This window comes from Delphinus delphis, chromosome 13, assembly GCF_949987515.2.
Source record: "Delphinus delphis chromosome 13, mDelDel1.2, whole genome shotgun sequence".
In the NCBI taxonomy this organism is placed as follows: domain Eukaryota; kingdom Metazoa; phylum Chordata; class Mammalia; order Artiodactyla; family Delphinidae; genus Delphinus; species Delphinus delphis.
Window position 1 is genome coordinate 72,482,154 of NC_082695.1, and position 27,952 is coordinate 72,510,105.

Here is a 27,952-nt window from a genome sequence, read left to right on the forward strand (position 1 = left end):
CTGTTTAAATCAGTTTTAAAATTATATTTAATGTCTGGTAGCGGTAGTCTCCCCTCATTGCTTTCTCTGTTAGTTTTCTGGCTCTTATTAATCTTTTCATATGAACTTTAGAATCAGTCTGTGTATTAAAGAAAACTGTTGGCATTTTTATAGGGATCATATGCCATTTATATATTAGTGAGACTCAACTCTTTATGGTATTATGTCTTATCCGGGAACATGACATGCCTTTTATTTGCTTAACTATTCTTTTGAATTCACTACTGTTTTAAAGCTTTGTTCGTAGAGGTCTTAGTTGTAAAGTTTATTCCTCAGTATTTTATCATTTTTGTTGCAATTGTAAACATAGTTGACCCTTGAACAACACAGATTTGAACTACACAGGGCCACTTTATATGTGGATTTTTTTCCAATAAGTACTACAGTGCTACACAATCCATGGTTAGTTGAATCCATGGATGTAGAACTGCAGATATGGATGCCCAACTGTAAAGTTATATGCAGATTTTCAACTGTGCAGGGAGTCAGCCCCCCTAACCCCGACCTTGTTCGAGGGTCAACTGTACCATCTTTTCCCCATTATATCTTCTGTTTGTTTTGGGTATAAATGAAAGTTATCTTTATATTTGTTTTGTTCCCACTATCTTGCTGAATTCTAACTATCATAGTTTTTTAGTTGACTCTACTGTGTTTTCCAAGAATACCACCATATTACCTTCAAAAGTAATACATTTTTCCTTTCTCACAATTTTTATGTATCTAATTTATTATTATTTTTTTGTCTAGTTGTATTCAAATTATTCTCCCCCTTTAAACTTCTTCCTTTTTTGGATTTGCTGTTATTTCTTCCGTTGTGTCATTTAGAATTGCTTTCAGCCATAAGTAGCAGAAAACCTAACACAGCTTAAGCAAGTAAGGATTTATTTTTCTCATATGGAAGTAGTCTGGAGGTACTACTAGCAGTTCAACTATGTCAGTAACCTAATTTTCTCTCTGCCATCTGTCAACCCAAGTTGACACATTAAAATTAACCATCACAATGGGTATGGGCTTTTCTTTTGTGGTAATGAAAATGTTTTGGAACTTGATAGATGTGGTGGTTACACAACATTGTTTTTTATTTATTTATTTTTTGCTGTACGCGGGCCTCTCACTGTTGTGGCCTCTCCCGTTGCGGAGCACAGGCTTCGGACGCGCAGGCTCAGTGGCCATGGCTCAATGGGCCCAGCCGCTCCACGGCATGTGGGTTCTTCCCAGACCGGGGCACGAACCCGTGTCACTTGCATCCGCAGGCGGACTCTCAACCACTGCGCCACCAGGGAAGCCCAACATTGTTTTTTAATTTAATTTTTTAAAATTTTTATTGGAGTGTAGTTGCTTTACATTGTTGTGTTAGTTTCTGCTGTACAGCAAAGTGAATCAGCTATACATATACATATATCCCCTTACACAATATTATGAGTGTACACTTTAAAATGGTTACTTTTATGTACATGAATTTCACATCAACTGAAAGAATACTAGAAAAACTGATTTTCTTTTTATACAAAACAATAACAAAGCTAAAACCACCTTAGCCTTCAAGGTTGTAGTGCTTACTTAGGATCAGTTTAAAGGTCTTCTCGCCATATAAATATGAAGAAGTAATGATGCCTCTGATAGATGCTGCTGATGGGCTAATTCACTGCCCATTCCCATTGTGATGGTTAATTTTATGTGTCAACTTGGGTAGGCTGTGGTGCCCAACTGTTTGGTCACACACAAATCTAGATGTTACTATGAAGGTGTTATTAACATTTAAATCAGTAGACTGAATAAAGCAGAATACTCTTTGTAATGTGGGTGGGTCTCATCTAATTAGTTGAAGGCCTTAAGATAAAAGTCTGAGGTTCCCCAAGGAAGAAGGAATTTGGCCTCCAGTCTGCAGCATAAAAACTCAGCTCAGTTTCCAGCCTTTGGACTCAAAACCACAACATCAACCCTTATTGGAATTTCAGCCTGCCAGCCTCTTACTTCGCACATTTTAAACTTGCCAACCCTCACAATGGTGTCAGCCAATTCCTTAAACACCAGTTAGTACTGTTTCTCTGGAGAACCCTGACTAATACACCCATTTAGCATTTGTTCCCTATACCCTCCTGTTCCCAGCCCCTGGCAGTCACCAATCAGCTGTCTCTATGGATTTACCTATTCTGGGTATTTCACATAAAAGGAATCATAAATATGTAACCTTGTGAATCTGGCTTCTTTTACTTAGCATGTTTTCAGGGTTCACGCACTATGTAGCATGTATTATCATTTCATCCCTTTCTAAATTTTTTAAAAATTTAATTGATATAATTGACATGTAATATTCAAACATAATGAGTTGATATTTGTATATATTGTGAAATGATCACCACAGTAAGTCTAGTTAACATCCTTCAGCATACAGTTACAATTTTATTTTCTTGGGTTGAGAACTTTTAAAACTTAGTCTCAGGACTTCCCTGGTGGTCCAGTGGTTAAGAGTCCATTATCCCAATGCAGGGGGCATGGGTTCGATCCCTGGTCAGGGAACTAAGATCCTGCATGCCTCACGGGCGAGATTGAGAGAGAGAGAAAAGAAAATTAAATTTAAAAAAAAAGACTCTCTTAGCAACTTTCAAATGTACAATACAGTGTTATTAGCTAGAGTCACCATGCTGTACATTACATTCTCATGACTTATTTATTTTATAACTGGAAGTCTGTGTTTTTTTACCCCTTTGACCTATTTTTCCCACCTCCCAATCTGCCACCAGTTTTTTTGTATCCATGAGCAAAGGAGTTTTTTGTTTTTGTTTGTTTGTTTTTTATTGTTTTGTTTTTTAGATTCCACATATAAAGTGAGACCATATAGTATTTGTCTTTCTTTGGCTTATTTCACTTAGTATGCCCTCAAGGTCCATCCATGTTGTTGCAAATGATGAAATTTTATTTATTTTTTTCATGGCTGAATAATATACAACAGTTGTATATATATTCCACATTCTCTTCATCCTTTCATCCATTGATGGATGCTTTGTTTGTTTCCATATCTTGGCTATTGTAAATAATGCTGCTGTGAACATGGGGGTGCAGATATCATTTTGACACAGTATTTTCATTTACTTTGGATGAATACACAGAAGTAGAATTGCTGGATTGTGTGGTAGTTCTATTTTTATTTTTGAGGAACCTCCATAGTTTTCCATCGTGGCTGCACCAATTTATATTCCCACCAGCAGTGCACAGGTGATCATTTTCTCTACATCCTCACCAACACTTGTTATTTGTTGTCTTTTTTGGTTTGTTTTTTCTGTTTTTGTTTTCGTTTTTGCGGTACGCAGGCCTCTCACTGCTGTGGTCTCTCCCACTGCGGAGCACAGGCTCCGGACGCGCAGGCTTAGCGGCCGTGGCTCACGGGCCCAGCCTCTCTGCGGCATATGGGATCTTCCCGGACCGGGGCACGAACCCGTGTCCCCTGCATCAGCAGGCGGACTCTCAACCACTGCGCCACCAGGGAAGCCCGGTTGTCTTTTTGATAATAGCCATTCTGACAGGTGTGAGGTGATATCTCATTGTGGCTTTGACTTACATTTTCCTGATAATTAGTGATGTGAGTACCTTTTCATGTGTCTGTTGGCCATCTATATGTCTTCTTTGGAAAAATGTTTATTTTTTAGTTGTACTGTTTGTTTTTTTGCTATTAAGTTGTATGCATTCTTTATATATTTTGTATATTAACCCCATATAAGAAAAATGATTTGCAAATACTTTCTCCCATTCAGTGATGTCCTTTGCTGTGCAGCTTTTTAATTTGACATAGTCCCACTTGTTTATTTCTGCTTTTATTGCCTTTGCTTTTCATGTCAAATGCAAAAAATTATCGCCAAGACTGATATCAAGGAACTTACCACTTATTTCAGGTCTTATGTTCAAACATTTGGTCCATTTTGAGTTAATTTTTGTGTATGGTGTAAGAGAATGGTCCAGTTTCATTCTTTTGCATGCAGCACCATTTATTGAAGAGACTGTCCTTTCTGCATTGTATATTCTTGGCTCATTTGTTGTAAATTAATTGACTATATATGCATGGGTTTATTTCTGGGCTCTCTATTCTGTTCCATTGATTGATGTGTCTCTTTAATGCCAATACTGTGCTGTTTTGATTACTATAACTTGTAATATTGTTTGAAATAAGGGAGTGTGATGAGTCCAGATTTGTTCTTCCTTCTCAAGATGGCTTTGGCTACTCAGAGTCTTTTGTGGGTCTTTACAAATTTTAGGATTATTTATTGTATTTCTGTGAAAAATGCTATTGGAATTTTGATAGGGATTGCATTGAATCTGTAGATTGCTTTTGGTAGTATTGACATTTTTAAAACATTAATTTTTGCAGTACATGAGCATGGAATATCTATGCATTTATTTGTGTCATCTTCAGTTTCTTTCATCAGTGTCTTACAGTTTTCATTGTACAGGCCTTTCACCTCCTTTTTTTTTTTTTTGCTCTTGTGTTATTAGTGTATAGAAACCCAGTAGGTTTTTATATATAATTGACCCTTGAACATCGTGGGGTTTGGGGCACTGACTCCCCCCCCCCCCACACACACAGTCAAAAATCTGCATATAACTTTATAGCTGGCACTCCACATCCACAGATTCAACCACCAAGATTGTGTGGTACTGTAGTGTGTATTTATTGAGAAAAAGTAATGTGTAAGTGGATCCATGCAGTTCAAACTTCTGTTGTTCAAATGTCAACTGTATTGATATTGTATGCTGCAACTGTACTGTTGTATTAGTTTTAACAGTTTTTTGGTGGAGTCTAAAGTTTTCTATAATATCATGTCATTGGCAAATATTGAGTTTCACTTCTTTCTTTCTGATTTGGATGCCTTTTCTTTTTCTTACCTGATTACTCTGGCTAGGACTTCTAAATCCATGTTTAATAAAAGTGGTAAGAGTAGCATCCTTAGCTTGTTCCTGATACTAGAAGAAAAAAAGCTTTCAGCTTTTCACCATTGAGTATGTTAGCTGTGGGCTTATCATATAAGGCCCTTATTATGTTGAGGTATGTATACCTCAACATAATATCTCTATACCCACTATACCCAGTTTTTATCATAAATGGATGTTGAATTTTGTCAGGTGCTTTTTCTGCATCTATTGAGATGATCATGTGATTTTCATCCTTCATTTTGTTACTGTACTGTATCACAGTGATTGATTTGTGGATGTTGAACCATCCTTGCATCCCTAGAATAAATCCCACTTGATCATGGTGCATGATCCTTTTAATGTATTGTTGAATTCTGTTTGCCTATATTTTATTGAGGTTTTTTTCATATATGTTCATCAGGGATATTGGCCTGTAATTTCCTTTTCTTGTGGCATCCTTTTCTGGTTTGGTATCAGGGTAATACAGGCCTCATAAAATGAGTTTGGAAGTGTTCCTTCCTCTTCTGGTTTTTGGAAGAGTTTGAGAAGGATTGGTATTAATTCTTTTAATGTTTTGTAGAATTCACCCATGAAGCCATCTGGCCCTAGACTTTTTTTCTTGGGAGGTTTTTAATTACTAATTCAATCTCCTTACTAGTATTTGGTCTGTTCAGATTTTCTGTTTCTTCATGATTCATCCTGTTAGGTTATATGTTTCTACGACATTTTCCATTTCTTCTGGGTTGTCCAATTTGTTGATATATAATTGTTCATAGTAACCTCTTAGGATCCTTTGTATTTCTATGGTATCAGTTGTAATTTCTCCTCTTTCATTTCAGATTTTATTTGAGCTCTCTCTCTCTGGTGAGTTTCACTAACAGTTTGTCAATTTTGTTATCTTTTTGAAAAACCAGTTTTTAGTTTCATTGATCTTTTCTAAAATCTTTTTTTTTTTTTTTTTTTTTTTGGTCTTTAGAGCAGTTATTTCCATTCTGCTCATTGTTATTTTCTTCCTTCTACTGACTTTGGGCTTTATTCTTCTTTTTCTAGTTCCTTGAGGTGGTGTAAAATCCTTGGGATTTTTCTTGTTTCTTGAAGTAGGCATTTATTGCTATGAACTTCCCTCTTCAAACTGCTTTTGGCACATCTTATGGGTGTGTTGTATTCCATTTTTGTTTGTTTCAAGGTATTTTAAAATTTCTCTTTTGATTACTTCTTTGATTCATTGGTTGTTCAGTAGTATGTTATTTAATATTCATATATTTGTGATTTTTCCAGTTTTATTCTTCTGATTGATTTCTAGTTTTATACCATTGTGGTCAGAAAAGATGCTTGGTATGACTTCAGTCTTAAATTTATTAAGACTTGTTTTGTGGCCTAACAAATGATCAACCCTGGAGAATGTTTCATGTACACTTGAGAAGAATGTGTATTCTGTTACTTTTGGATGGAATGTTCTGTATATATATCTGTTATGTCCATTTGCTTTAACATGTTTAAAACCAGTGTTTCCTTATTGATTTCCTGTCTGGATGATCTATCCATTCGTGAAACTGTGGTATTACAGTCACCTAATGTTATTGTATTGCTTTTTATTTCTCTCATCAGGTCTGTTGATATTTGCTGTATACACTTAGGTGCTCTTATGTTGTGTTCATAAATATTTACAAATGTTATATCCTCTTGTTAGATTGACCCCATTGTACCTATGTAATGATCTTCTTTATCTCTTATTACAGACTATTTTAAACTATATTATCTGATATAAGTATAGCCACCCCAGCTTGTTTTGGTTTTCATTTGCATGGAATATATTTTTCCTATCCTTTCACTTTCAGTCTGTGTGCCTTTACATCTGAAGTGAGTCTCTTGTAGGCAGCATAGATGGATCTTTTTTCTTTTTAATCCATTCAGCCACTCTATGTCTTTTGATTAGAGAATTTAGTTCTTTTACATTTAAAGTAATTATATATAGGTATGTACTTATTGCCATCTTGTTACTTGTTTCCTGGCTGTTTTATTGTTCTTCTGTTCTTTTCTTCTCTTGCTTCCTTTCTGATTTGATGCTTTCCTGTAGTGGTATGCTTAGATTCCTTTATCTCTGTCTTTTGTGTATCTACTATGGGTTTTTTTCTGTGACTTACGTATAACAACTTATATTTATAGCAGTTTATTTTAAGGTGCTAACAACTTAAAAGTTTGAATGCATCCTACAGCTCTATATTTTTATTTTCTGCTTCCTCTTGTTTTATGTTTTTGACGTCACAATTTACATCTTTTTATTTTGTGTATGCCTTAGCAAATTATTATAGTTACATTTTTTACTACTTTTGTCCTTTAACTTGTAAGGAACAGCACCAAGAAACGGAGGAGAGCTTAAACAAGCTTTATTTGGGAACGCTCCTGGGCGAGGTTCACTGGTCCGAGAGAAAGGGGCCAGAGAAGTCGCACCCGGTTTGGGCAGAATTTATAGGGGAAGAAGGGAAAGGGGTGTGGTGAATCCGGGAGGGAGCAGGTTATTCCTTATTTGGTGGTCTCTTCGGGTATCGTGGCAATATCTGGTGCTGGTTGCATCAGTCTTGGGACCGTTAGTCCCGCCCCTCAAAAGGCGGGAAGGCTGGGCCGGGTGGAAAGTCCCCAGGTCAGTTCCTGGAACTGGGTGGTCCGGAATGTCTCCAGGTCAGTTTCTGGAACTGGGTGGTCCGGAAAGTTTTGGTCTGATGCAACCTGTGAGTCTGAGTGCGTTCCCCTGCCTCGGGCTAGTTGGCCTTTACATAACTTTCATACTAGCTTTGTAAGTGATTAATGTACCACCTTTATAACATTAGATTATTCTGAATTTTACTATATATTTACTTTTACCAGTGAGACTTTCATGTTTTCCTGTTACTGATTAGCACAGTTTCCTATCAGCTTATAGAAGTCCTTTTAACATTTCTTGTAAGGCTGGTCTAGTGTTGATGAACTCCTTTAGTTTTAGCTTGTCTGGAAAACTCTTTATCTCTTCAGTTCTGAATGACAACTTTGCCAGATACAGTGTTCTTTTGTTCAAAGTTTTTTTTCTTTAATCACTTTGAATATATCATGCCACTCCCTATATTGCCTGCAGAACTTCTGCTCAAAAATCTCATGATAGTCTTAGGGGGGATTCTTTGTACATAAAAAGTTGTTTTCCTCTTCATGCTTTTAAGATTCTCTCCTTGTCTTTAACTTTTGACATTTTAATTATAATATGTCTTGGTGTGGGTCTCTTTGAGTTCTTATTTGAAACTATCTGTTCCTCTTGCACCTAGGTGTCTGTTTCCTTCCCCAGGTTAGGGAAGTTTTCAACTGTTGTTTCTTCAAATGAGTCTTCTCCTCTCTCCTATTTCTGTGACCCCTTTAATGCAAATGTTGGTCCATTTGATGTTGTCCCGTAAGTCCTTTAAGCTATCTTCACTTTTTTTCATTTTTCTTTTTGTTTCTCTGATTAGGTGAAGTCCACTGCCCACTTGTCCTTTCTTCTGCTTCGTCTAGTTTACTGTTGAACCCCAGTAGTGTACTTTTCAGTTTGATCATTGTTTCTTCAGCTCTGTGACTTTTTTTTTAATTGGAGTATAGTTGATTTTACTATGTTGTGTTAGTTCTTTCTGTACAGCAAAGTGAATCAGTTATACACATACACATATCCACTCTTTTTTAGATTTCCTTCCCATTTAGGTCACCACAGAGCATTGAGTAAAGTTCCCTGTGCTATACAGTAGGTTCTCATTAGTTATCTGTTTTCTATATAGTAGTGTCTGTATGTCAATCCCAGTCTCCCAGTTCATCCCACCCCCCAACCACCAGCTCTGTGACTTCTATTTGATACTTTCTTATACCTTCTATCTCTTTGTCAAAGATTTCACTGTGTTCATCCATTCCCCTCCTGAGCTTGGTAAGCATCTTTATGATCTTTGTTTTGAGCCCTTTATGAGGTAAATTACTTATCTGCATTACATTAATTCTTTCTCCGAGATTTTATCTTATTTCATTTGGAACATATTCCTCTATTTCTTCATTTTCCTTGACTCTCTGTCTTGGTGTCTATGCGGAGGTAAAACAGCCACCTCTCCTTAATCTTGAGGGGGTGGCCTCATGTAGGAGAACCTTGTCATCCAGCCCTGCCCTAGCTCTTGCTTGTCTCTCATACCTTTGTGATTGTCCAGGCTGCCCATTTTAATTTTAGAGGCTCTCAGTTGTTGAGCGTGTGCAAGACCTGTCAGTATCCATAGAGGAGGATCTCAGTTAGCAGGCTTATTGGAAGCTAGACTCTCAGGTAGCAGCATATACAAATATATACAGTACTGAAGGACTGCAAGCATAAGCCCTGCTGGCTGCAAAAGCTGGATACCCTAAACGTGTCCCCCTGGGTATCAGTCACAAAAATTGGGGCTCCAGACAACTGTACAAACTCCTTTCTGAGAGATACTGGTGGGCAGATGGAGAGCACAAAAATGGTGTCCTCTGGCTTTTGTCCAAGGAGAGCATCTCAGTAGGTCCCTACATCCAACCAGAAGCCTGCCCCTCAGGCCAAAGCTCCAGGACAAGCAAATATTCCTTTATCACAGAATGACTGGGGTTTGTTTCAGTCTGCTGTCTCACTGTGCCCTGGGGATGGTAGCAGGCCAAGAACTGTCTCCCCATTTATAACAACACCATGGGATCCAGGAACACAAGCCCTGCTGGCTCCCAGAGGCAGGTGATTAAGGGGCATCCCCTAGGTGGCAGCCACAAAAACTGAGGCACCAGATGTAAAACCTGGGACCAGACACATGTATGAGCTCCTCCCTGGGAGACAGTAGTGCTCTGATGGCTGTAGGGTGAAAGCGCAAAGAGAGTGCTCACGCTCTGAGGCTGCTGGAGAGCATTACAGTAGACACTTAGATGTGTGCTTCCTTGGAAATCTCAGGCCACAGTTATGAAGATAAGTTAGTGGGCCTCTCATAGTAAGACTCCTCGGACTGTTGCCTCTTGCTGTGCCCTGGAGATGGTAGCCGGTTAAGAACTCTTTTGCTGTTGGTTACAGTCCTGCTGGACCCATGAGCATAAGCCCCACTGGCCGCCAGAGCCAGGCAATCAGGGGTGTCCCCTGAGTTGTAGTCACAAAAACCAGGGTACCAGACATAAAAAAAGGGTACCAGATGCATGTAAAAGCTCCCCTCTGGAGATACTGGTGCTCTACATTGCAGCATAGGGAGGGCGTAAAGATGGTGCTGACTGGGGGGAAAAAAGAATGTAGATTAAAATACTAAAAAGATGGCGCCCTGCCGGCAGGAGTGAGACAAAGATGGCATCCACCAGCCTTTGTCCTTGGAGGGTACCCCAGCAGGCATGTGTGTTAAATCTGACCCCTGCCCCTCGGACCAACACTCTAAGGTAAGCAATAAAGCCTCTTACATAAAGTCTGGGTGCATTTCAGTTGGCTCCTTCTGTGCTGGGCCCTGGTGCAGGTGGGTCTGAGAGTATGAGCCTTTTTTTTTTATATATAACTGTATTTATTTATTTTTTGGCTGAGTTGGGTCTTTGTTGCCATGTGCGGGCTCTGTCTAGTTGCGGCGAGCGGAGGCTACTCTTTGTTGCGGTTTGTGGGCTTCTCATTGCGGTGGCTTCTCTTTGTTGTGGAGCACAGGCTCTAGGCGTGCGGGCTGCAGTAGTTGTGGCTCGCAGGCTCTAGAGCGCAGGCTCAGTAGTTGTGGCACACGGGCTTAGTTGCTCTGCGGCATGTGGGATCTTCCCGGACCAGGGCTCGAACCCGTGTCCCCTGCATTGGCAGGCAGATTCTTAGCCACTGTACCACCAGGGAAGTCCCGTGCACCAGAAGTTTTATTATAGCTATAACTTAGAAGCAGATTCTGACAAGACTTTTAGAAGCTGTCTTAAAATTTTCCTAAGCTTCATTCACATCACATGAAGGCAGCACTCACTTCCCAGCCCCTACTTTTGGTCAAGGCTTACCTTTGCTTTTATTCTGGCTCCAAAGAGTTGAGGTCACTTGGAAAAACTGTTCCCTAATATCCTAAGATGCACCCTCCCGGGATACAGTTGGTCTTGCCAACCATAAATCCATCCCCTCTACCTCTGTAGTCTGATCCTTTTCTCAGCCACTTTGACCCTAACACTTAGTACCCTGCCAGTAACTTACTTCTTACCACCTATGTTCCTTTAAAAACCAGGCAGGCCTAGATTCTTCCATCATCTGCCCCAGTCTAAAATAAAAAACCCAGCTTAAAAAATATTTTAAAAGATTGTACTTCCAAAGATTTTACTAAAGCATTTATTTTTTAAACAAAAATATACATTAATCTCAGATTTACAGAATATAGAAATAATTTATCCAAAGCAATTTGCATTTTAAAATTGTTAATATTGCACCCAACCATGTAAGTCTTTGACACATTTGCATTGTCGACCTTTCCCACAATTTGCAAAACGGGAGAGAAATCTGAAACTGACAGAATTACACAAAAAAACTTACAATTTTTAAATTTACAAGATAAAGAACAGTTGTAAACTTCCGGAAATTTACTTCCGTAGACTAAAGAGCTATATTCTTTTCATATCTAGACAATGAACTATATACATGCTGTGATTTCCTCATAAGGAATTCAAAGGAACAGATATTGTGAACATTCACAACCTAATGGTAAAGAACAGAATTATTGAAGACACTTCTCTGTCTTCACTGAAACATGGAAACTAGTGTGTGAAACACACAGAGTGAGAAAAGCCCCTGGATAAATAACTTTTACCTCTTTGAGGATAGTTTCCATAATTGCCTAAAGTTATGTTCAGTTTTAAAATGATACACTGTTAGTCTTAGAAATATGGCTACCAACAGCCTTTTCTCTCAAGACATAAGACAAGTAGAAAAGAGTGAGGTCTCTGTTCAAATCCCTTATAAAATACTTTACATATAGGCAGGCACAAAAGTTTGCTTTTCAAAAGAAAGCTTTGCAAAATATTCTGCAATTTATCACTGATACCCTCAGTTTTTAAAAGCTTTTTTTTAAAAAGCCCATAAATATTTAAGTATCTTTTTTTAATGACAGTAGAAAATAAATGCACTTGGTACTACAGGAAGTGTCTGAAATAATATATAATAGTAAGAGTAAACATATGTAATGTGCTCTTTTAACCTGGTAGTAAACTGAAACAGATCAAAACCTTGTACTTATGAAACGTGAATTAATTTTTGTTGATTGAGCTGAATTAGTAAACCAATATGAGAACATGAAACCAGGCAGCCCCGTTATCGACTCTGAAAAAGTCATCAGACCACTTAGCTTCTAGGGGATGAACATTCATGAATCTTTCGTTACTACCATTGTAAATAAAAGATCTTTGTTAGTAGGGTGGACTCCCGGAAAAAAGGAGCGTCTGAGAAATTTGTGCTGAAGATCCCAGACAGGAAAATCTAATTGTAATTTTACAGTACAATACCATTTGAACTGAAATAAGACGTTTTCTAATTCTCTTGTCCTAGATTGAGATGGGGTTAAAAACGTTCACTTTGAATCAAAACAAAACATCAACAGTTGAAGAATACGACTTTTCAAAAGGTCTCCTTGGCTTTGCTATTGCAGTAGTCCAACCCAAGTATTGTAGCTTGTTAAAAAGGTTATTGCCTTCAACATCCTCGTGACAAATTTTTTTTTTTTTCCCAAAAAGTCAAGTCTCTCATAAAAAAAGAAGACATTTTACTTTGTGTGATTGTTTTGCTACAGGTCACCTGAAGCAAACGCCTCAGCTCTCCACGGTTCGCCTGTATTCTGCCGTTCCATCGGCGATGACCGCATCCAGGGGATAGCGCTTCTTGCGGATGCTGCGCCCGGAGGAGATGAGGTCGGCATAGCCACGCTGGTGGGAGAAAGCGTAGGCCGAGCGCCGTGCGGACACGCCCCGGCGGAACACATTCTGCCGCCGCTTCCACTGCTCTTCGGCTTTTAACCGCTTTCGGTGCTTCTGAATCTACGAAAGCAGGAGAGATGGGGTAAGGTTAAAAAAGAACTGGCTGCACACCTGCCTCATTTGGGGGCGGGCATAACCATACTCGCTTTAAAGTGGAGGAAATGGAGGGAGGCAGGTTACATGACGTTTCTAAGCTCTCAGAGCTAGAAAATGGGGTGCCAGGATTCCCACTCCTAAACTAGTGCTCTTTCCATTTCATAAAGGTACAGGTTTAGAAAAGACTGTTAGCCTCCTTCTGGGTTGCTACTGCACACCCTTGTCAGTGGAGGAGGGAAAGCTGGAGGATAGTGAAGGCTACCTACCTAGCAGCTGTTCTCTCCTCCTTTCTGATGGAAATGGAGTTTACTCAGGTACCATCCTCCTGCTTACAGCCACATTCCTCCATGTGGACGCCACCCCCAGGGGTAGGACTGATCGACTTGACTTGCCCTCTACTAGTCCAGGAATGGGCATGTGATCTAATTCTGGCTAATGAGGCCTGAGAAAAGTGTGCTGGGCCCTTCCATAAAAAGTTCCCAGGCAAAACAAAAAAAAGTTGCCAGGCTCCTAAGGGAAAGCAACAGCATAATCAGTCTTTAATCTTCCCCTGGATATTGACATGTCAGGACGCAATGCCGGGAACTCCTGTAGCCATCTTTCAGCAGAGGGGGGAGATGGAAAAAACCCCAGTTCTTTTTTGATAACATTAAGTTGCCCATCAGCTGAGCCTGAAACCTAATTATGATGTGAGTGGAGGTGATACATCATCATTGAACCATTTTGAGCCATATCTCCCTGTTACTTATAGCTCAAAGGATCCTGCTACAAGACTTTTCATTTTCCTTTAAATGAAGAAAAACCCCAACCTGTATGCAGGGCAAAATATTAATAGTATAATTGCTAAATTGAGAGGATAGATATATGGGGGTTCATTATACTATTTTCCTTTTGATATTTGGTAATTTTTGTAATAAAAAAAAGAGTAGTCCTAAAAAATTTTCAGACCAAACTTCCCAAGAGCTTAGAATTTTGCAGGAAAGCTGCTTTGGAGAAATGCTTTGATTTCCGTGAGAGGCACTCAGAGTTAGGAGAAGACTTTCTTTTTCTATACCTTATCACTTTCTGATGGCCAAATGGTCATTGACAAGAATCGTGTGGCAACAACAGGCAGCAAGCACACAGCAACAGTCAGGATGATGGTCAACCAAATATATGGCTGTCTCAGAGCATTTGAAGCTGTGCCTGGAAGAAGCACAGAGAATGAATCACAATGGTTTTCATCCCAAGGGGGGCATAGCTGATATTCCACAGTCCACAAGTGGATTCTCTGTGATGAGCTTTTACAACCAGATTGCCCTCCCGAGAACATCCCACCACTTCTCAAGGAATGAACATTTTAAAACCAGACTAAGCAAAGCAGAATTCGGCACGTATATTCTTTGGAACAAGGCAAATGTATATAAGTGAACATATAAATAGCGAAAAAAGAAAGTACATTTGTTGACATTGCATTAATTAAAAATGGAAAAGTAGGCAATTTATACTTTTGGATTTTTTCAGGAACTTAAAAAAGCACTTCCAATTTATAGTTTTGGTTTGAAACGCCATGTGTTAACAATGGGCACTGCCATTTGTGGGATAAGCCTTATGCTGGGTGTTTTAGGTCATGCCACTTAATCATTTCTGAGAGAGGAGTATTGCCCTCTATCACATGAAGAAACTGAGTTTGTGGAGAGTAAAAAAATTTGCCCAAGGTAACAGAACTAGCTATGGCAACTCCTGAATTAAAACCCATGTCCATCTGACTAGAGCTAGGCTTTTACCACTGAATTAGGCTACTAGTTTTTATGTCAGAGGAAGTAACAATTCAATTCTGTAATACAACCAGGTGACCGTATACTACTCAATTTTAAAACTAGAACCAAATTTCTCACAATATTTTCTGTACTTACACTGTGAGTTTATAAAAATAATAGCATAAATGTGTATGGGTTTAAAACACATTCCCTATGGGAATATTCTAAGTAAGTGGGTACTAAAATTTTAAAACACAGAGTCAGTAAGCAAGAACACAGTCATAAAAAAAATGAGCTCAATCCCAATAAGAAAAGGGTTACCACAGCAATTGTCTTTTATAACCCAACAACTGATCATTAAAACAAAGAAAAACCTAATCTTTTACAGGGAAATGAGTTTATGGGGAATTTTTTTCCACTGTGAATCCAAACTACTCTATCCATAATAAGATGTTCATAAATTCTAATTCACGCTATTTATAATATTTTGATATTTATCATTTCATTCTAGCATTTGTCAATTTGTCATATATTTTATATAGCTGTAAACTGTTTTGTTTTCCATAAGTTTACGTATTGCTCTGTATATGTATTTCCAATGATGCAGTCCACTTTTAAGTTCTAGAATTCCATCATCTGGGATTCATAGTTTGTTTAGCTAATTTGATATTCTTAGGTCTTAGGGAGGGTTATTTCCAATTTTTAAAAGACAATTAGAAATGTTGTAGTGATACAGTCTTTGTACAGATTATCTTTCCAAAATTTGGTGTGTTTCATCTTAGGGTATTTTCCCCATGTGGAAATACTGGATCAAAATGTACACAAAAATTCATTACATATTTCTAGGTAGTGCTTTAGAAAGATTAAATTATAGTGCTACCAGCAATACATGTATTCCCAGTTTCCCAATAACCTACTAATACTAGGTTTTATGGAAGAAAAAAAGCACAATTATAGCTTAGTTATTTTAATTTGCTTTCCTCCCATCACGTTACCACCCTTCCAACCCACCACCCCCAATTCTAGTCAGGACATTAATTTTCACTAGCAGTAATTTACAGTTTATGTTTTTACTTACCCTGAAGTTATGTCAGAATCTAAATTAATGACATTTTTCTATTTATTTATTTTTGGAATTTAGAAAATACCAACCTGTAAATTGAAATGCAGATGGAAAGAGAACATGTATTCCGGCACTATGAAGGTCAAACATGATGCCAAAATAAATTGCAATGCTTCCAAAAATTGAAAAAGCATTCACAAAAGTCCAATAAGAAGTATCCAAGCCAATCTGTTGGGAAACCAGAGAAAAACAGAGCACTCATTTTGGGGAGTTAGCAAGAAATAAAGGATCTAAGGATTCTGAAAATAGAATTCAGCAATTTAAGCATGGTATGGCTCGAATACTGAACAATCAGAAGCTATCTTTGACTCAGGCAAGAAATAGGAAATATGTTTGGTATAAGGGATGAGAATAGCATCCATTCATATTTGCAAAGCAGCAGAGCCTCAGTTGGAGGAAGAATGGGAGCCAGGCGGATATGCACGCTGGTCTACATACAGAAATGCATACAGTACCAACAGGTACTGAAAACAGTTGACTAAAGCCACATACCTGGAAATTGACTGTTATTACAAGAGCAGAGGCAATTGTGACAGCAAAAGATTGGTAGTCTGAGGGCGCCTCTCCATCCTGTCCCACAGTTTGCAGATAAGCTCCAAGAGGTATGAAGAAGAGGACCAAAGATGTTAAAACCCCGTGCAACAAGCTTACGAAGAATCTCCTGTAGTTGAATAGTAAGTCTCTTTGTCCCACCATGTATAACCCGGGGAAGCGGAGGCTCAGTTTGTCGCTCACATCCTTAAGGGGAAAACACAATTACAGTTGAGTGCTGCCCATCAGGATCAAAGAACTCAAGAGATACGTCACAACCTCCATCTCGAAAGGAGTTGCAACTTGTTAAGTTCTAGGAAGGCAAAAACTAAACAAGATGATAAATCCTGAATAATTTCATTGTGCAGAGAGCAACCTCGTTACTGTAGTCCACCATCATTTGATATTTAATTCTGAGATTAGGTAAAGTATTACTATTTTGCTACTTAAGAAAGCAGATCAGTAATGTTTAAAGAAGTGTAGGAAGCCGATTTTTACTTCCTGAGAATGCATTTTTTCTAATACTTTGGGAAAGCATTTTCACATACACATCGATGAGTTAATTCCAAATTATTCTTTTTATTTTTGAAAGCAGTTTCTGTAAAAGTTGCTACTAGATAGAATGTGGACTAATTTGGAAATTAAACCTGTAAGTTTGGGAAGGTATTAAAATAATTTACTTTAAAGATGTGTAAGTTGTTATTGTAGAGACATACTGTTAGGTATCTAACAAGAAAATCTTAGTGTCCGAAATGAGGGTAATAAACTCTTTTGTCAATGAATTCAACCCAAGCACAGAAATCCTCTTTTCTTACTATAAAACAAGCATAGCAGTTGCTCTGATTGCCTGACAGCAGAAATATAATAGGGTTTACTCAGAAAGAAGTGAAAACCAAAAGAATGCATTGAAATATTTGCTTTGAAACAGTCACTCAGTCTGTCCAGAAGCGACCCTGTCAGCGCCAGGCTCCTACCTGGTCGAGCAGCCCCATGAGGAGGACGGGCAGGCTGGTGTAGATCACATTGTAGAGGGTGATGAACCAGTCTTCGTACGCGGTCTGTGAGGAGATGACAGAGTCTGTGTCACCGACGAAGAAATGTCGCCCACCTAGTTAATACGTGCGCATCTGCCCTCAAAGCAGGGGTGTCCCCAGGGAAAGTAAACACCCCTCCCCCCGCCAGCTATGCCAGTAGCAGGCACGAGTTTGTTTTGATGGAATGGACAGAATCAAAGGGCTTTCCACAGGCAATTATCTTCCCCGTAAAATAAGTGGAGAAATAGACTCTGAAAAGTTTTTGGAAAAGGAGTCTGGTCTATTTGAAGAATGCTGGAAAACAAATCAGTGTTCATCGTCTTTTAATATCCCTTTTATTAATGAATTAGATTACATACAACTGGTTCAAAAGCACGTAAGTACCGTTCAAATATACTTTTCTTTTGCCAGTCCAGCATTTCCATTTAAACATTTTATAAACCAGAATTTGAATATAAGAAAGATGCTTCTGAAAAGGATAAGCAAGGCTGTGCACACCCCAGTCCTCAGTGGGGGATAGAGGAAATGGGCTTACTCAGCACCAACAGTGATACACCATCCTGCACAGAAACAGGAAGAAGGCCCCAACCTTGCTCAAAACCCCAAGACATCCTGGCCTCCAGTTTCTACACCTGGCCTCCTCTCATGCCAGTTGTCTGTAGCATAGCATCAAAGAAGTTTGGACAACCACAGGCACTGACTTAGGTTTTTTGCTAATGGTGTGTTTCTGCCATATCAACAATTTAACATTGTAGATATGCCCCCACTCCCATTTCAGCAAAATGTTAAAATTTAAAAACCAACGGTGGAGACATGATGTTAGATCTATGATCATCCCCAATTTATATAATCCCTTCAGCCCCAATGTAATTTTATACTTAAATTTGAACAATTTTTTCAAAGTTGAACAATTTGTTATCACTATTCTTAATGGCAAGGTGACTTGGGAAAAAAAAAAATCTACGGTGAAGGCAAAGACACATAAACAAAAGTCAACAGACCAGGAACAAATCCTACCTTTTTAAAGGCAAAATAAAATAGGTTTAAAGCACCAGAAACATTTTAGAAGATTCATAAACTTAATCTGTACCTCAGCTGTTAAGAGAGAGCACCAAAACTGCAAATATGGAGGGGGAAGAAAATTTCAGACGTAGTTTTATTCATGTAAGAGAAGGGCTCTACTCATTTAATAATAATGATGATGGTATATTACCTGTGCAGAGTACCCGTTGAAGAAGGAGTACCAGAAATGAACCAAAGTAAATGAAAAGTTTTTATAAAAGAAGTATCGTAGGAACTTGCACATCCTTATGTAAGACCACCTGCCGTGCACCAACAGCAGTCTCTGCAAGTATCTGAACTGTGCAAAGGAATAGTCACTTGACATGACAGCTTGCATGCCTTCTTGTCCACTTATTCCAACACCAATGTGGGCAGCTGTGGGGGCGGGGAGAAGATAACTGAATCATAAGCTTATTTTAAGGCAAAACATTGAGATGATAAAAATGTTTCCGTAGCAATACAAAAAAAACCCTCAAATTTATGAAACAATAAATGTGAAAACTGTTGCTCACCATCCCCCACCCCCAGCTTCTGAACTCAGAAGTACGAGTTGCTAAACATAGCACGTGGTTGGGCTTCCATAAATACTTGTGAAAGGATCTCAAGTGGGTAATGAATTCCATTTGGATTATCTGCCCAGCTCATAAGCCATCCTTCTCACCCAAAGGGTGAGCCCCAGGCATCCATGTGTACCGTGTGTCCCTGCCTCCCTGGCCACAGCTGAGTCAGCCATGGGCAGATACATAATCTATGGTAGATACTACGAATTGGCTCTCCTTCATTCTAGAACTTTTGTTCTAATTGGAGAGGTGGGAAAGCAAATAAAAACCCTACATTGCTTCGACTACCTTGCAGTTAGGTTCTCTTTGTGAATTAAGTTCCACTTGTTTGGACCTGCTTGTGACTTGGAAGCAGAAGCAAATTGGAGCCCAGCATCCCTTCCCTTTTTGGCATTTCTGCAGCAGAATTCATATCCATTCTCCAGCTGCCCAGATGTTGATAAACAACTGCAAGGGCTTCTCAATTGGAAAGCTCTTCAGAGGAGCCTCAAAGCTAGAAGCTCCTCTGGTGAGTGACCCAGACGTGCAGACACAGCCTAGAACCTACTTCTTCAGTTCATCCAGAATTTTCATGAGCACCTGGTCCCCTCTATTAATCACTTCCTGCTTAAAGTACCCAAAGGAATCTGTTTCCCTCAGTCTCTTGGTATTTTGGAGTTAGGATTTGGGTGTGTTTGTGTTTGGAATTTTAACGTAAATTTTTGAGTTGTGGGATGGATATACTTCTGAGGGGCAGAGAAATAAAGTAGTCTAGAGAAAGGATGAGAGAGAAGGGCAGACACTGAGTTCCTGGTGCAGCTTCAGGTCCTGGTTCTAGCATATTCCTGAGGCCTGGCTTCTTGAGCAGCATGAGACATATTTGTAACTTTTAAAATAGGTTTCTTTTTGTTTTAAGCTGACTTGAATTGTTCTCCAATACTTGCAACCAAAAGTGTTTAAACTTAGATACTGTTAAACTTTCAAAGGCTTATGCATGGCCCACTGAGACCCCAAGACACACAGTTGTTTTGAGGAGGGGAGGTTTCCAGAATGGATAAAAATGAAAGTCCCAATTTTATCCATCCTCCCAATAGTCATTAAACCACATGTTCCACTTAGAGAATTATGAGTTTTATCTAGGTCTTAAGAGTCATGGAAGTGAGATCATTTTTAGAACATGTGTTGCAGAATACAACCTATTACTACTCAGACCCTGAGAAGTGCCTGCCAGCTCAGCAGAGTCTCCAACTAAAAGAAGCTCCACAACTCCTGCCCCACTTGCAGAATACAAGGTCTGGCATTAACACAGTGACTTGTCCAAAACCTAAGTTTTTAATAACACTTTGCAATTCTATAAAATAGAATTAACTGCATCTCAATCAATACTTACAACCTCTTTATACACATAAATAGTTCTTAATGACCAGTTGTGGTTGCCAAACTGTTCTTTCCTACCAAACCATGGCCGCCTTTTCTGAACAAATAACAGGGAAATGTTGAGATTCTGTCAGAGACAAGGAAGAGGCGCCACCGCCCCAGGCCCTGACATCCAGTCCAGCCACTGCCGAGCAGACCAAGGGACCGTATGTGAAGTGTACACTGCCACAGTTAAAGCGGCAACCGAACAGATGTACTTTATCAGGCCACACTGCTTTTTGTTTGTATTTTCCTAAAACCTAAACATAGGCACCTAGACTTCCCTGAAGTTGCCGATGTGGTTTCAGATGCCTGCCCGGTAGGCCACTTCATAATTCCCTGACAAGCTGGTTGCTTCCTTTTGCCTCTCTAATGCTGCCTGTTCATTCTCAGGATTTAGGCCAAGGAAAATAACACCCACCAGCCATCTTCAGGCCCAAGCGGGAGAGAGGGCAGTATCCGAGGGTCCTTGGATCCTTGCTAGGGGCAAACCATGGTGGACTGCAGTTCCCTCCACTTCTCCTAGACTACACCACTAACCATGAAACATGTTAGCAAATGGTCAGATTTTTTTGGACACTTAAATTTCACTGTACTTCTTTATAAACAACAGTTTCTTTTGGTTCATTGTTCTTGATGTAGGTAAAAGAGATGACAGTTTTCACAGAGTTCAAAAAGGCACTTAATACTTGGGTTAAGCTACTGACTTCCAAGGAGACCTGAGTTTCTTTGATTTTCATCCCAAGTGGATGTCTCCTACATTATATATAAAAGTGTGTATCACATAACAGAGCTTAATAAAATTCTGAAAACGAAAAAACAGTCTCTAGGAGGTTATCTATGCCAACTTTGTGTGATCCCTTTTGCTATCAGTTGGTGAACTGAGAGGAACAAGAGTTTTCAAGTCTCAGTCACGTAATCGGGAAATCTGAAACGGAGTCCCCCTTTCCCAGCATCTAGAAGTCTTCATTACAACTGAAGAAAAATAATGTTTGAGTCACTTGCCCTTTTGGCACAGTCATTTATGTTAAAAGGTACATAATGGAAAATAAACTAGAGCTGGCTACAGAGGAAAGAAATAGATCTAACTCGGAGCAAGAAATGCCATTCGCATGGCAGGATGAATATGTGCAAAACACGGTGGAAAGAAATTAAACTGGCCGTGGCCACAGACATACACATGAAGAAGCGAGAAAACGTACATTATATAGCTGACTCCTTTTGAGGAAGATAAAGTTGGAACATTCTTAGTATATATCAAGGAGGAGAAGGAAGAGACTCTAAGGAAAGAAAGAGAAGAGTTACGAAACAGGCTGAAGTAAAAGTCTAGTTATACATATGATGCATTTAAGCTACCCGGCACCACAGGACGTGTGTATACATGCCATGGATAGTTCATCTTAAGAGAAATACTACAAAGCTAGAGGTGACATCAGAGATAATTTTCTTGTTCTCAAATGAGAAACCTGAGGCCTGAGCATGAGCCCAGGGTGACACAGCATGCTGGCATCAGGATGAGGACAAGTATTCAGGTCTCATTAGTTTGGGCATTTTCATTACAAGATACTCCTGTATAAGTAATACAGGGAGAAAAAGGACCAGGATTCAGACATATTGATGAGGGTTTGGTTCCATATGCTTTTAATACCAGCAAAATTGTATTTCTGCAGTGACAGAACTCAATCTGTCAATTTGTGGGTACCTAGGGTCCTCCAACCAGCAGAATGACCTTGGGAGGTCAGGAGAATTTTGAGGCGATGTCAGAGCTGTGCTTCAATGTTACACTGAGCTCACACTAGGTCACCTAAGGGTGAAGTTCAACAGATTTACCAAAGGCAAGAAGAAAGCCCCAGAAAACAATGCTTAGGTGTGGGAGAACAATATTCCCCAAACAAATAACAAAGAGAGTTCAATAATTCATGCCAAGCTCAGCAGGAATTTTTGCAAAACATTAAATAGCAGGGTTCTTAATAAGCCCTGAAGAAATATGGGAGGAGAAGCAGCAGGAGAAAACACAAAACCAAATCCAAACATATGTAAAAGAAGGAAACAAATAAGGATAAGTTCACCCACACAGAGCTCATCTTCGACTTGGCACTCTTTGTATAGAATAATCATGCCTGCGCTCTCCTACTGAGTGGACTGTAAGCTTCCTGAGGGCAGGGTCACAGGTGTAGTTACCACAGTTAAGTGCCTTTATTAAAGGTCTGCTTCATGAAAGCCCAAGCAATGAAATCAGAAAAAAACTACCCCCAAAAATGTTCCTGCCATTTCCTCTCTACAGATTCAGGTGGCACTGGCCATGTGCGAGACTCACTTTTGATCATGTTGACATCATTGGCCCCGTCTCCAATGGCGAGCGTGATGGCTTTCTTGTACCTCTTCACCAGGTCCACCACCATGGCCTTCTGCTTGGGGGTGACCCGGCAGCAGATGACCGCACTGCACTCACAGGCCAGGTCGACAAAGTTCTGCTGCTGCTGCTCTTTTTTAGCTTCCAGCCTCCTCTTACTTTGTGTCCTCATTCGTCTTTCTTCTTCTGTCCTGGGGAACTTCAGTTTCAAAATCTTACTTCTCTTGGTCTTTTTCTCAAGAAGAATTTCATTCTGTGAAAATCAGAAAGGGAAAGGATTCTAACCATTTGGGGTTTAATAACAAGAGTACCATTCCGGGCTTCCCTGGTGGCGCAGTGGTTAAGAATCCGCCTGCCAATGCAGAGGACACGGGTTCGAGCCCTGGTCCGGGAAGATCCCACATGCCCATGGAGCAACTAAGCCTGTACACCACAACTACTGAGCCTGCGCTCTAGAGCCCGTGAGCCACAACTACTGAGCCTGCGGACCGTGACTACTGAAGACTGCGCACCTAGAGCCCAAGCTCTGCGACAAGAGAAGCCACGGCAATAAGAAGCCTACACACGGCAACGAAGAGTAGCCCCTGCTTGCCGCAGCTAGAGAAAGCCCACACACGGCAACGAAGAGTAGCCCCTGCTTGCCGCAGCTAGAGAAAGCCCACACGCAGCGACAAAGACCCAACGCAGCCCAAGATAAATAAATAAATTTATTTTTTAAAAAAGTACCATTCCCAAGACTTTAATCATCTGAAGGATAATTCTTGGGTTATATCATTGATGATATTGTTCCGATTATAAAATATTTACTATAAAAATATAGAAAAATTTAAAATATACAAAGAAGAAAATTTAAATTAATGATCAACTAGTTAGTTGATAAACTAGTAATAACCACTGCCACCAGTTTGTATCATATTATATGTATCATATAAACTCTCAGACTTGGGAAATTACACTTTATTTATAGGCTAAGAGATTTTTAGGTTGGTAATTAATATGACAAACCATCTAAAATTGGTCCAGAATGACCTGCTTCAGTTTGAGCCAAAGGGAGAGACACTAATACTTACCAACCAAGAACCAGTGATTATTAAGGCACGGTTTCCACCAGATGGAAAAAAAGGTTCGTGTACTTGGGGTACAAATTTTGCATAGACTCCACTTCTGTTCCTCTGGTTTCCCATCCTTGTATGAAGAAGAGCACTGGGGGAAAATTTAAGTGTTTAAAGTACAAGACCATGAACAGGCCCTTGACTGTGAGACAATTTTGACATATAATCTTTTAAAAATTGTGGTAAAAAACACAACATAAAATTTATCAGCTGTTTCTGAGTATACAGTTCAGTAGTATTAAGTATATTCATATCACCAATCTCCAGAACTTTTTCATCTTTTAAAATGAAACTCTATACCTATTAAATAACAACTCCCCACTTCTCCCCTCCCCCCAGCTCCTGGTAATCACCTCTCTGCTTCATATAATGGAATCGTATGTGTCTTTTTGTGATTGGCTTATTTCACTTAATACTATCTTATTTCACTGTTCTCAAGGTTTATTCATGCGGCATATGTCAGAATTTTATTCCTTTTTAAGGGTGAATAATATTCCATTGTATGGATATACCACATTTTTGTTTATCCATTCATCTGTCAGTGGACACTTAGGTTGCTTCCACTTCTTGGCTATTGTGAATAATGCCGCTATGGACATGGGTGGACAAATATCTATTCAAGTCCCTGCTTTTAATTCTTTTGGATATATATCCAGAAGTGGGATTGCTGGATCATATGGTAATTCTATTTTTAATTTTTTTGAGGTACCACCATACTGTTTTCCATAGTGGCTGCACCATTTTATATTCCCACCAACAGTGCACAGGGTTCAGATTTTTCCACATACTTGCCCAGGCTTGTTACTTTCTGTGTTTTTTAAATAGTAGCCATCCGTGTGAGGTGAAATTGTGGTTTTAATTTGTATTTCTCTAATGCTAAGTGATGTTGAGCATTATTTCATATGTTTATTGACCATTTGTATGTCCTCTTTGGAGAAATGTCTATTCAAGTCCTTTGGCCATTTTTTAATTAAGTGGCATATAATCTTACTAAGTCTTGATTCCTCCACCACGGAGGCACCATGTTCACGGTACTTCATTATTTGCCAAAGGCAGCTAAAGGAAGATACAGTTGAAAATGTGTTCACAAGCAACAGAAGGAGGGCAATCTTGATCTGAATTATAATACACAGGGGTGAACCGTAGTGTATTACTAACAGTGACCACTGTTGGGCAGAAAAAAACTTATTTCCACACAAAGTTATGTCTGCTTTTGAGATGTTCTCAGTGCTTTATATCAACAAATTATTGAGAAGACCACATACGACTCACTCATGGGATAGAAAAATGAGTCGTGGAATTTTGGAGTAAAAGGGACTGTAAATATCCAATTTCTTCACGTTACAAATAAGGAAATCAAGCCCGAGAGAGAGAGCGTGATTTGCCTGCAGCGAGTTGATGGGAAAACTGCAATGAGGACTCAGGACTCCGAAATCTCAGCCAGAGTTTTCCTCGTTACACACATAGAGCCTTTATTCTTCACCTTTAAGAACAGGTTTCTCAACCTTGGCACTACTGACGTCTTGGGCCACTTAATTCCGTGTTGCGTGTGGCTGTCTATTGTACTGTAGGGTGTTCAGCAGCATCCCTGGCCTCTACCCCCTGGAAGCCAGGAGCACCCCCCTCCTTCCCCACCGTGACAGTCAAAGATGTCTCCAGACATTGCCAAATGTTCCCCAGAAGGCAAAGTCCCCACCTCCCCTACCCCAGTTGAAAACCACTGCACTAGAAGATTAGGTATTTATTATTCACTTTCCACATTAATTCTCATTTTCAAGTTGAAAATAAGGAGTGATCAAGACAAGTCACTAAAGGCTGGAAGAGAAAAAATACGTATATAATTCATACTAAATAGTGGTGTCTCAAGCCCACGTCCTTTTTCAGCAGACAAGCACTGAGCGCTTCCAAGGAATACAGAAAAACGGCCCCGGAAAAGGCAAACAAGGCCCCAGGTTTTCCTACAACATACGGTCGAAACATGGTGAATTGGAGCTGCCTGTTGTTTCCTTGCTTCATTTAAACTTGAGGAAACTGTGCCAACTGACACATTCTAGCTCCCATTTCTCTGTATCTGCTGTGTCTACTGGGTCTAGTCTTGCTTTTATAAAAATGAGACGTGACATTCTCATACTGCAGGCCCTTTACCCACCTGATATCTTCCCCATAGCAGATAGTGGTATCTTCAGTAAGAAGTTCACAGGCAAATCCTATATTTTCAGCAGTTTCTGCAACAGAAAAAAGTTAAGTCAAATGTCATTCCTACTGATGAATTTAATAATGGACTTTAGTAATGATATTTTTTCAATTAATGAACCAGATTCAATCAGATATGTTGTTTTTCTGTAGCAATGTCTAGAAATCACATAAAAAAATCCCTTTCTCTGTAATAAAGTAAATGTAATAAGTCAAAGTCTGGTTGAGATGTTTTCAATAATAAAATGTGCTATATATCAAATACATAAACCAGTTATTTAATAAATCAATGTTGATTGAAATACTGAACACATTTAGTTCATGTGGTTTAATCATTCTGTTATGGGGGAGAAGGATAACCATTTCCATAAGCCCTCACATGGGGTTCCTACTGGAGGTTTTTTCCCCCTCTTCTACCACCATTATTTGTTTAGGTCAGGACTTAATCCCTTAGCTTATCAAAGTGTGTAACCCATCAACTATGTCAATCAGAGTAAGAGAAGTGATCTAGTTTCCCATGGGAGGCTTCTGAAGTAAAGAATCAATACAAACAACTTGTTGAGCTCTAAATTTAAAAATGAAAATCTTCCCTTGGGTATAAAATTTTCATTATAATTTTCAAGCAGTAAAAGGGGCAAGAAAACAAAAGTTGTTGTTCAGTATTTTGTACTGTTCTACTCTGTGCCCAACAGGTGGCAAAGTGCTGGGGAGGACAGAAGGGACCAGAGTATAGCAGCCCAGTATAGCAGCCCACGTCTGGTGGGAGAGGTAAGACTAAACACAATCAGGAAGACACGACAAAGAGCTCAATTTTAAGGAGTAAACTCTGCTACTGAGGGAGCTTCGGGAAGGATGCAGTCAGGATGGGCTGGAATAACAGAAGGATTTCTTAGGGAAAGAGTCTCCGTCCCAAAGAAACAGACAGTGTTTGTAGAGGATGGAGAGTTTGAGGTCACCTTGAGCAAGGGAAGCAGGAGCTATGAATATTTGTGAATTGACAGATACGCTTCCGTGCAAACTAAATTACCCTTTTTGTCTCCAGTAAGCACCCAGATCTTAATGTCAGCTTTTGCAAGTTTTGAAATGGTTTCTGGGACTCCATCTTGTAGCTTGTCTTCAATAGCTGTTGCTCCCAATAGCTGAAATGTACATTAAAAGAAAGGAATTAGCAAATAAGCCAAAAATGTTCTTAATTGCAGTTTGCCAAACTAAAAAAAAAGGACTAAATACACCCCAGTTGGTGCTCTATTGGGGCCAGTGGCCAGCATTAACTGGGAAGGCTGTCGTGTGTCATACTCATCAAAAACTAAACAGCCAAAAAATTTTTCTTAAAGTAATTCACCAAGACAAAATGTAAGTACAGATCAAAGACAATAAAAAGATACTTTCATTGTGTGTATACTACTTTACACGGACACGAGTCAATTTCTCTTGCTAAAAGTCAATACTAACTATTCACTGAACTCTCCTTTTAATATAAACACTAAAAGCAGTAAGTCTTAAACTTTAAAAAGTCTCTTTAACAAATGGTGTATTTTCTCATTTCAAGATTTTGCAAAATATAAATCATCTCGGTAATTCTCACAATGTAGTAAGTATATGCGGGCTTGTTACTGTATACAAGTCACAGTGAATTTAGTAAGTGACATAAAAATAACAGAATCATAATCTCATCGTGTTTTCTGTCATTTGGTTTCTCCTAATGGCAACTCCTATTTTGCTTGCTGAACAAAAGAAATTCAGGTGACCTAGATCCACTGCACCAATTTCAAATACTGAAGTTGGAATTCTCTTTCAAGCATGAGATCAAAACTGTAATAAAACTTAATAAAATTTCCAATTCTGTTTGGAATATCAAGGAGAAAGTTACAAAGGTTAAAA

At 39.2% G+C, this 27,952-nt stretch overlaps 1 protein-coding gene and 1 long non-coding RNA gene across 4 annotated transcripts in view; one reads left to right on the forward strand and one right to left on the reverse strand.

Moving 5' to 3' along the window:
• Nucleotides 1–17,048, forward strand: part of LOC132436307 (uncharacterized) — a 47,660-nt gene extending 30,612 nt beyond the window's left edge. Inside the window, exons 2-3 of the long non-coding RNA XR_009521760.1 lie at nucleotides 12,690–12,955; nucleotides 15,850–17,048. This is a non-coding gene — a long non-coding RNA (uncharacterized lncRNA). The remainder of the gene's footprint in view (nucleotides 1–12,689; nucleotides 12,956–15,849) is intronic.
• ATP8B1 (ATPase phospholipid transporting 8B1) overlaps nucleotides 12,709–27,952 on the reverse strand; it is a 111,078-nt gene continuing 95,834 nt past the window's right edge. For all 3 annotated transcript variants that reach the window (XM_060029124.1, XM_060029125.1, XM_060029126.1), the window contains 10 exons: nucleotides 27,099–27,210; nucleotides 26,028–26,103; nucleotides 23,837–23,969; nucleotides 22,731–23,019; nucleotides 18,610–18,833; nucleotides 17,337–17,420; nucleotides 16,324–16,569; nucleotides 15,861–15,999; nucleotides 14,024–14,154; nucleotides 12,709–12,933 (listed from right to left, as the gene is read on the reverse strand). In XM_060029124.1, coding sequence (XP_059885107.1) covers nucleotides 12,709–12,933; nucleotides 14,024–14,154; nucleotides 15,861–15,999; nucleotides 16,324–16,569; nucleotides 17,337–17,420; nucleotides 18,610–18,833; nucleotides 22,731–23,019; nucleotides 23,837–23,969; nucleotides 26,028–26,103; nucleotides 27,099–27,210 — 1,659 coding nt within the window. The remainder of the gene's footprint in view (nucleotides 12,934–14,023; nucleotides 14,155–15,860; nucleotides 16,000–16,323; nucleotides 16,570–17,336; nucleotides 17,421–18,609; nucleotides 18,834–22,730; nucleotides 23,020–23,836; nucleotides 23,970–26,027; nucleotides 26,104–27,098; nucleotides 27,211–27,952) is intronic.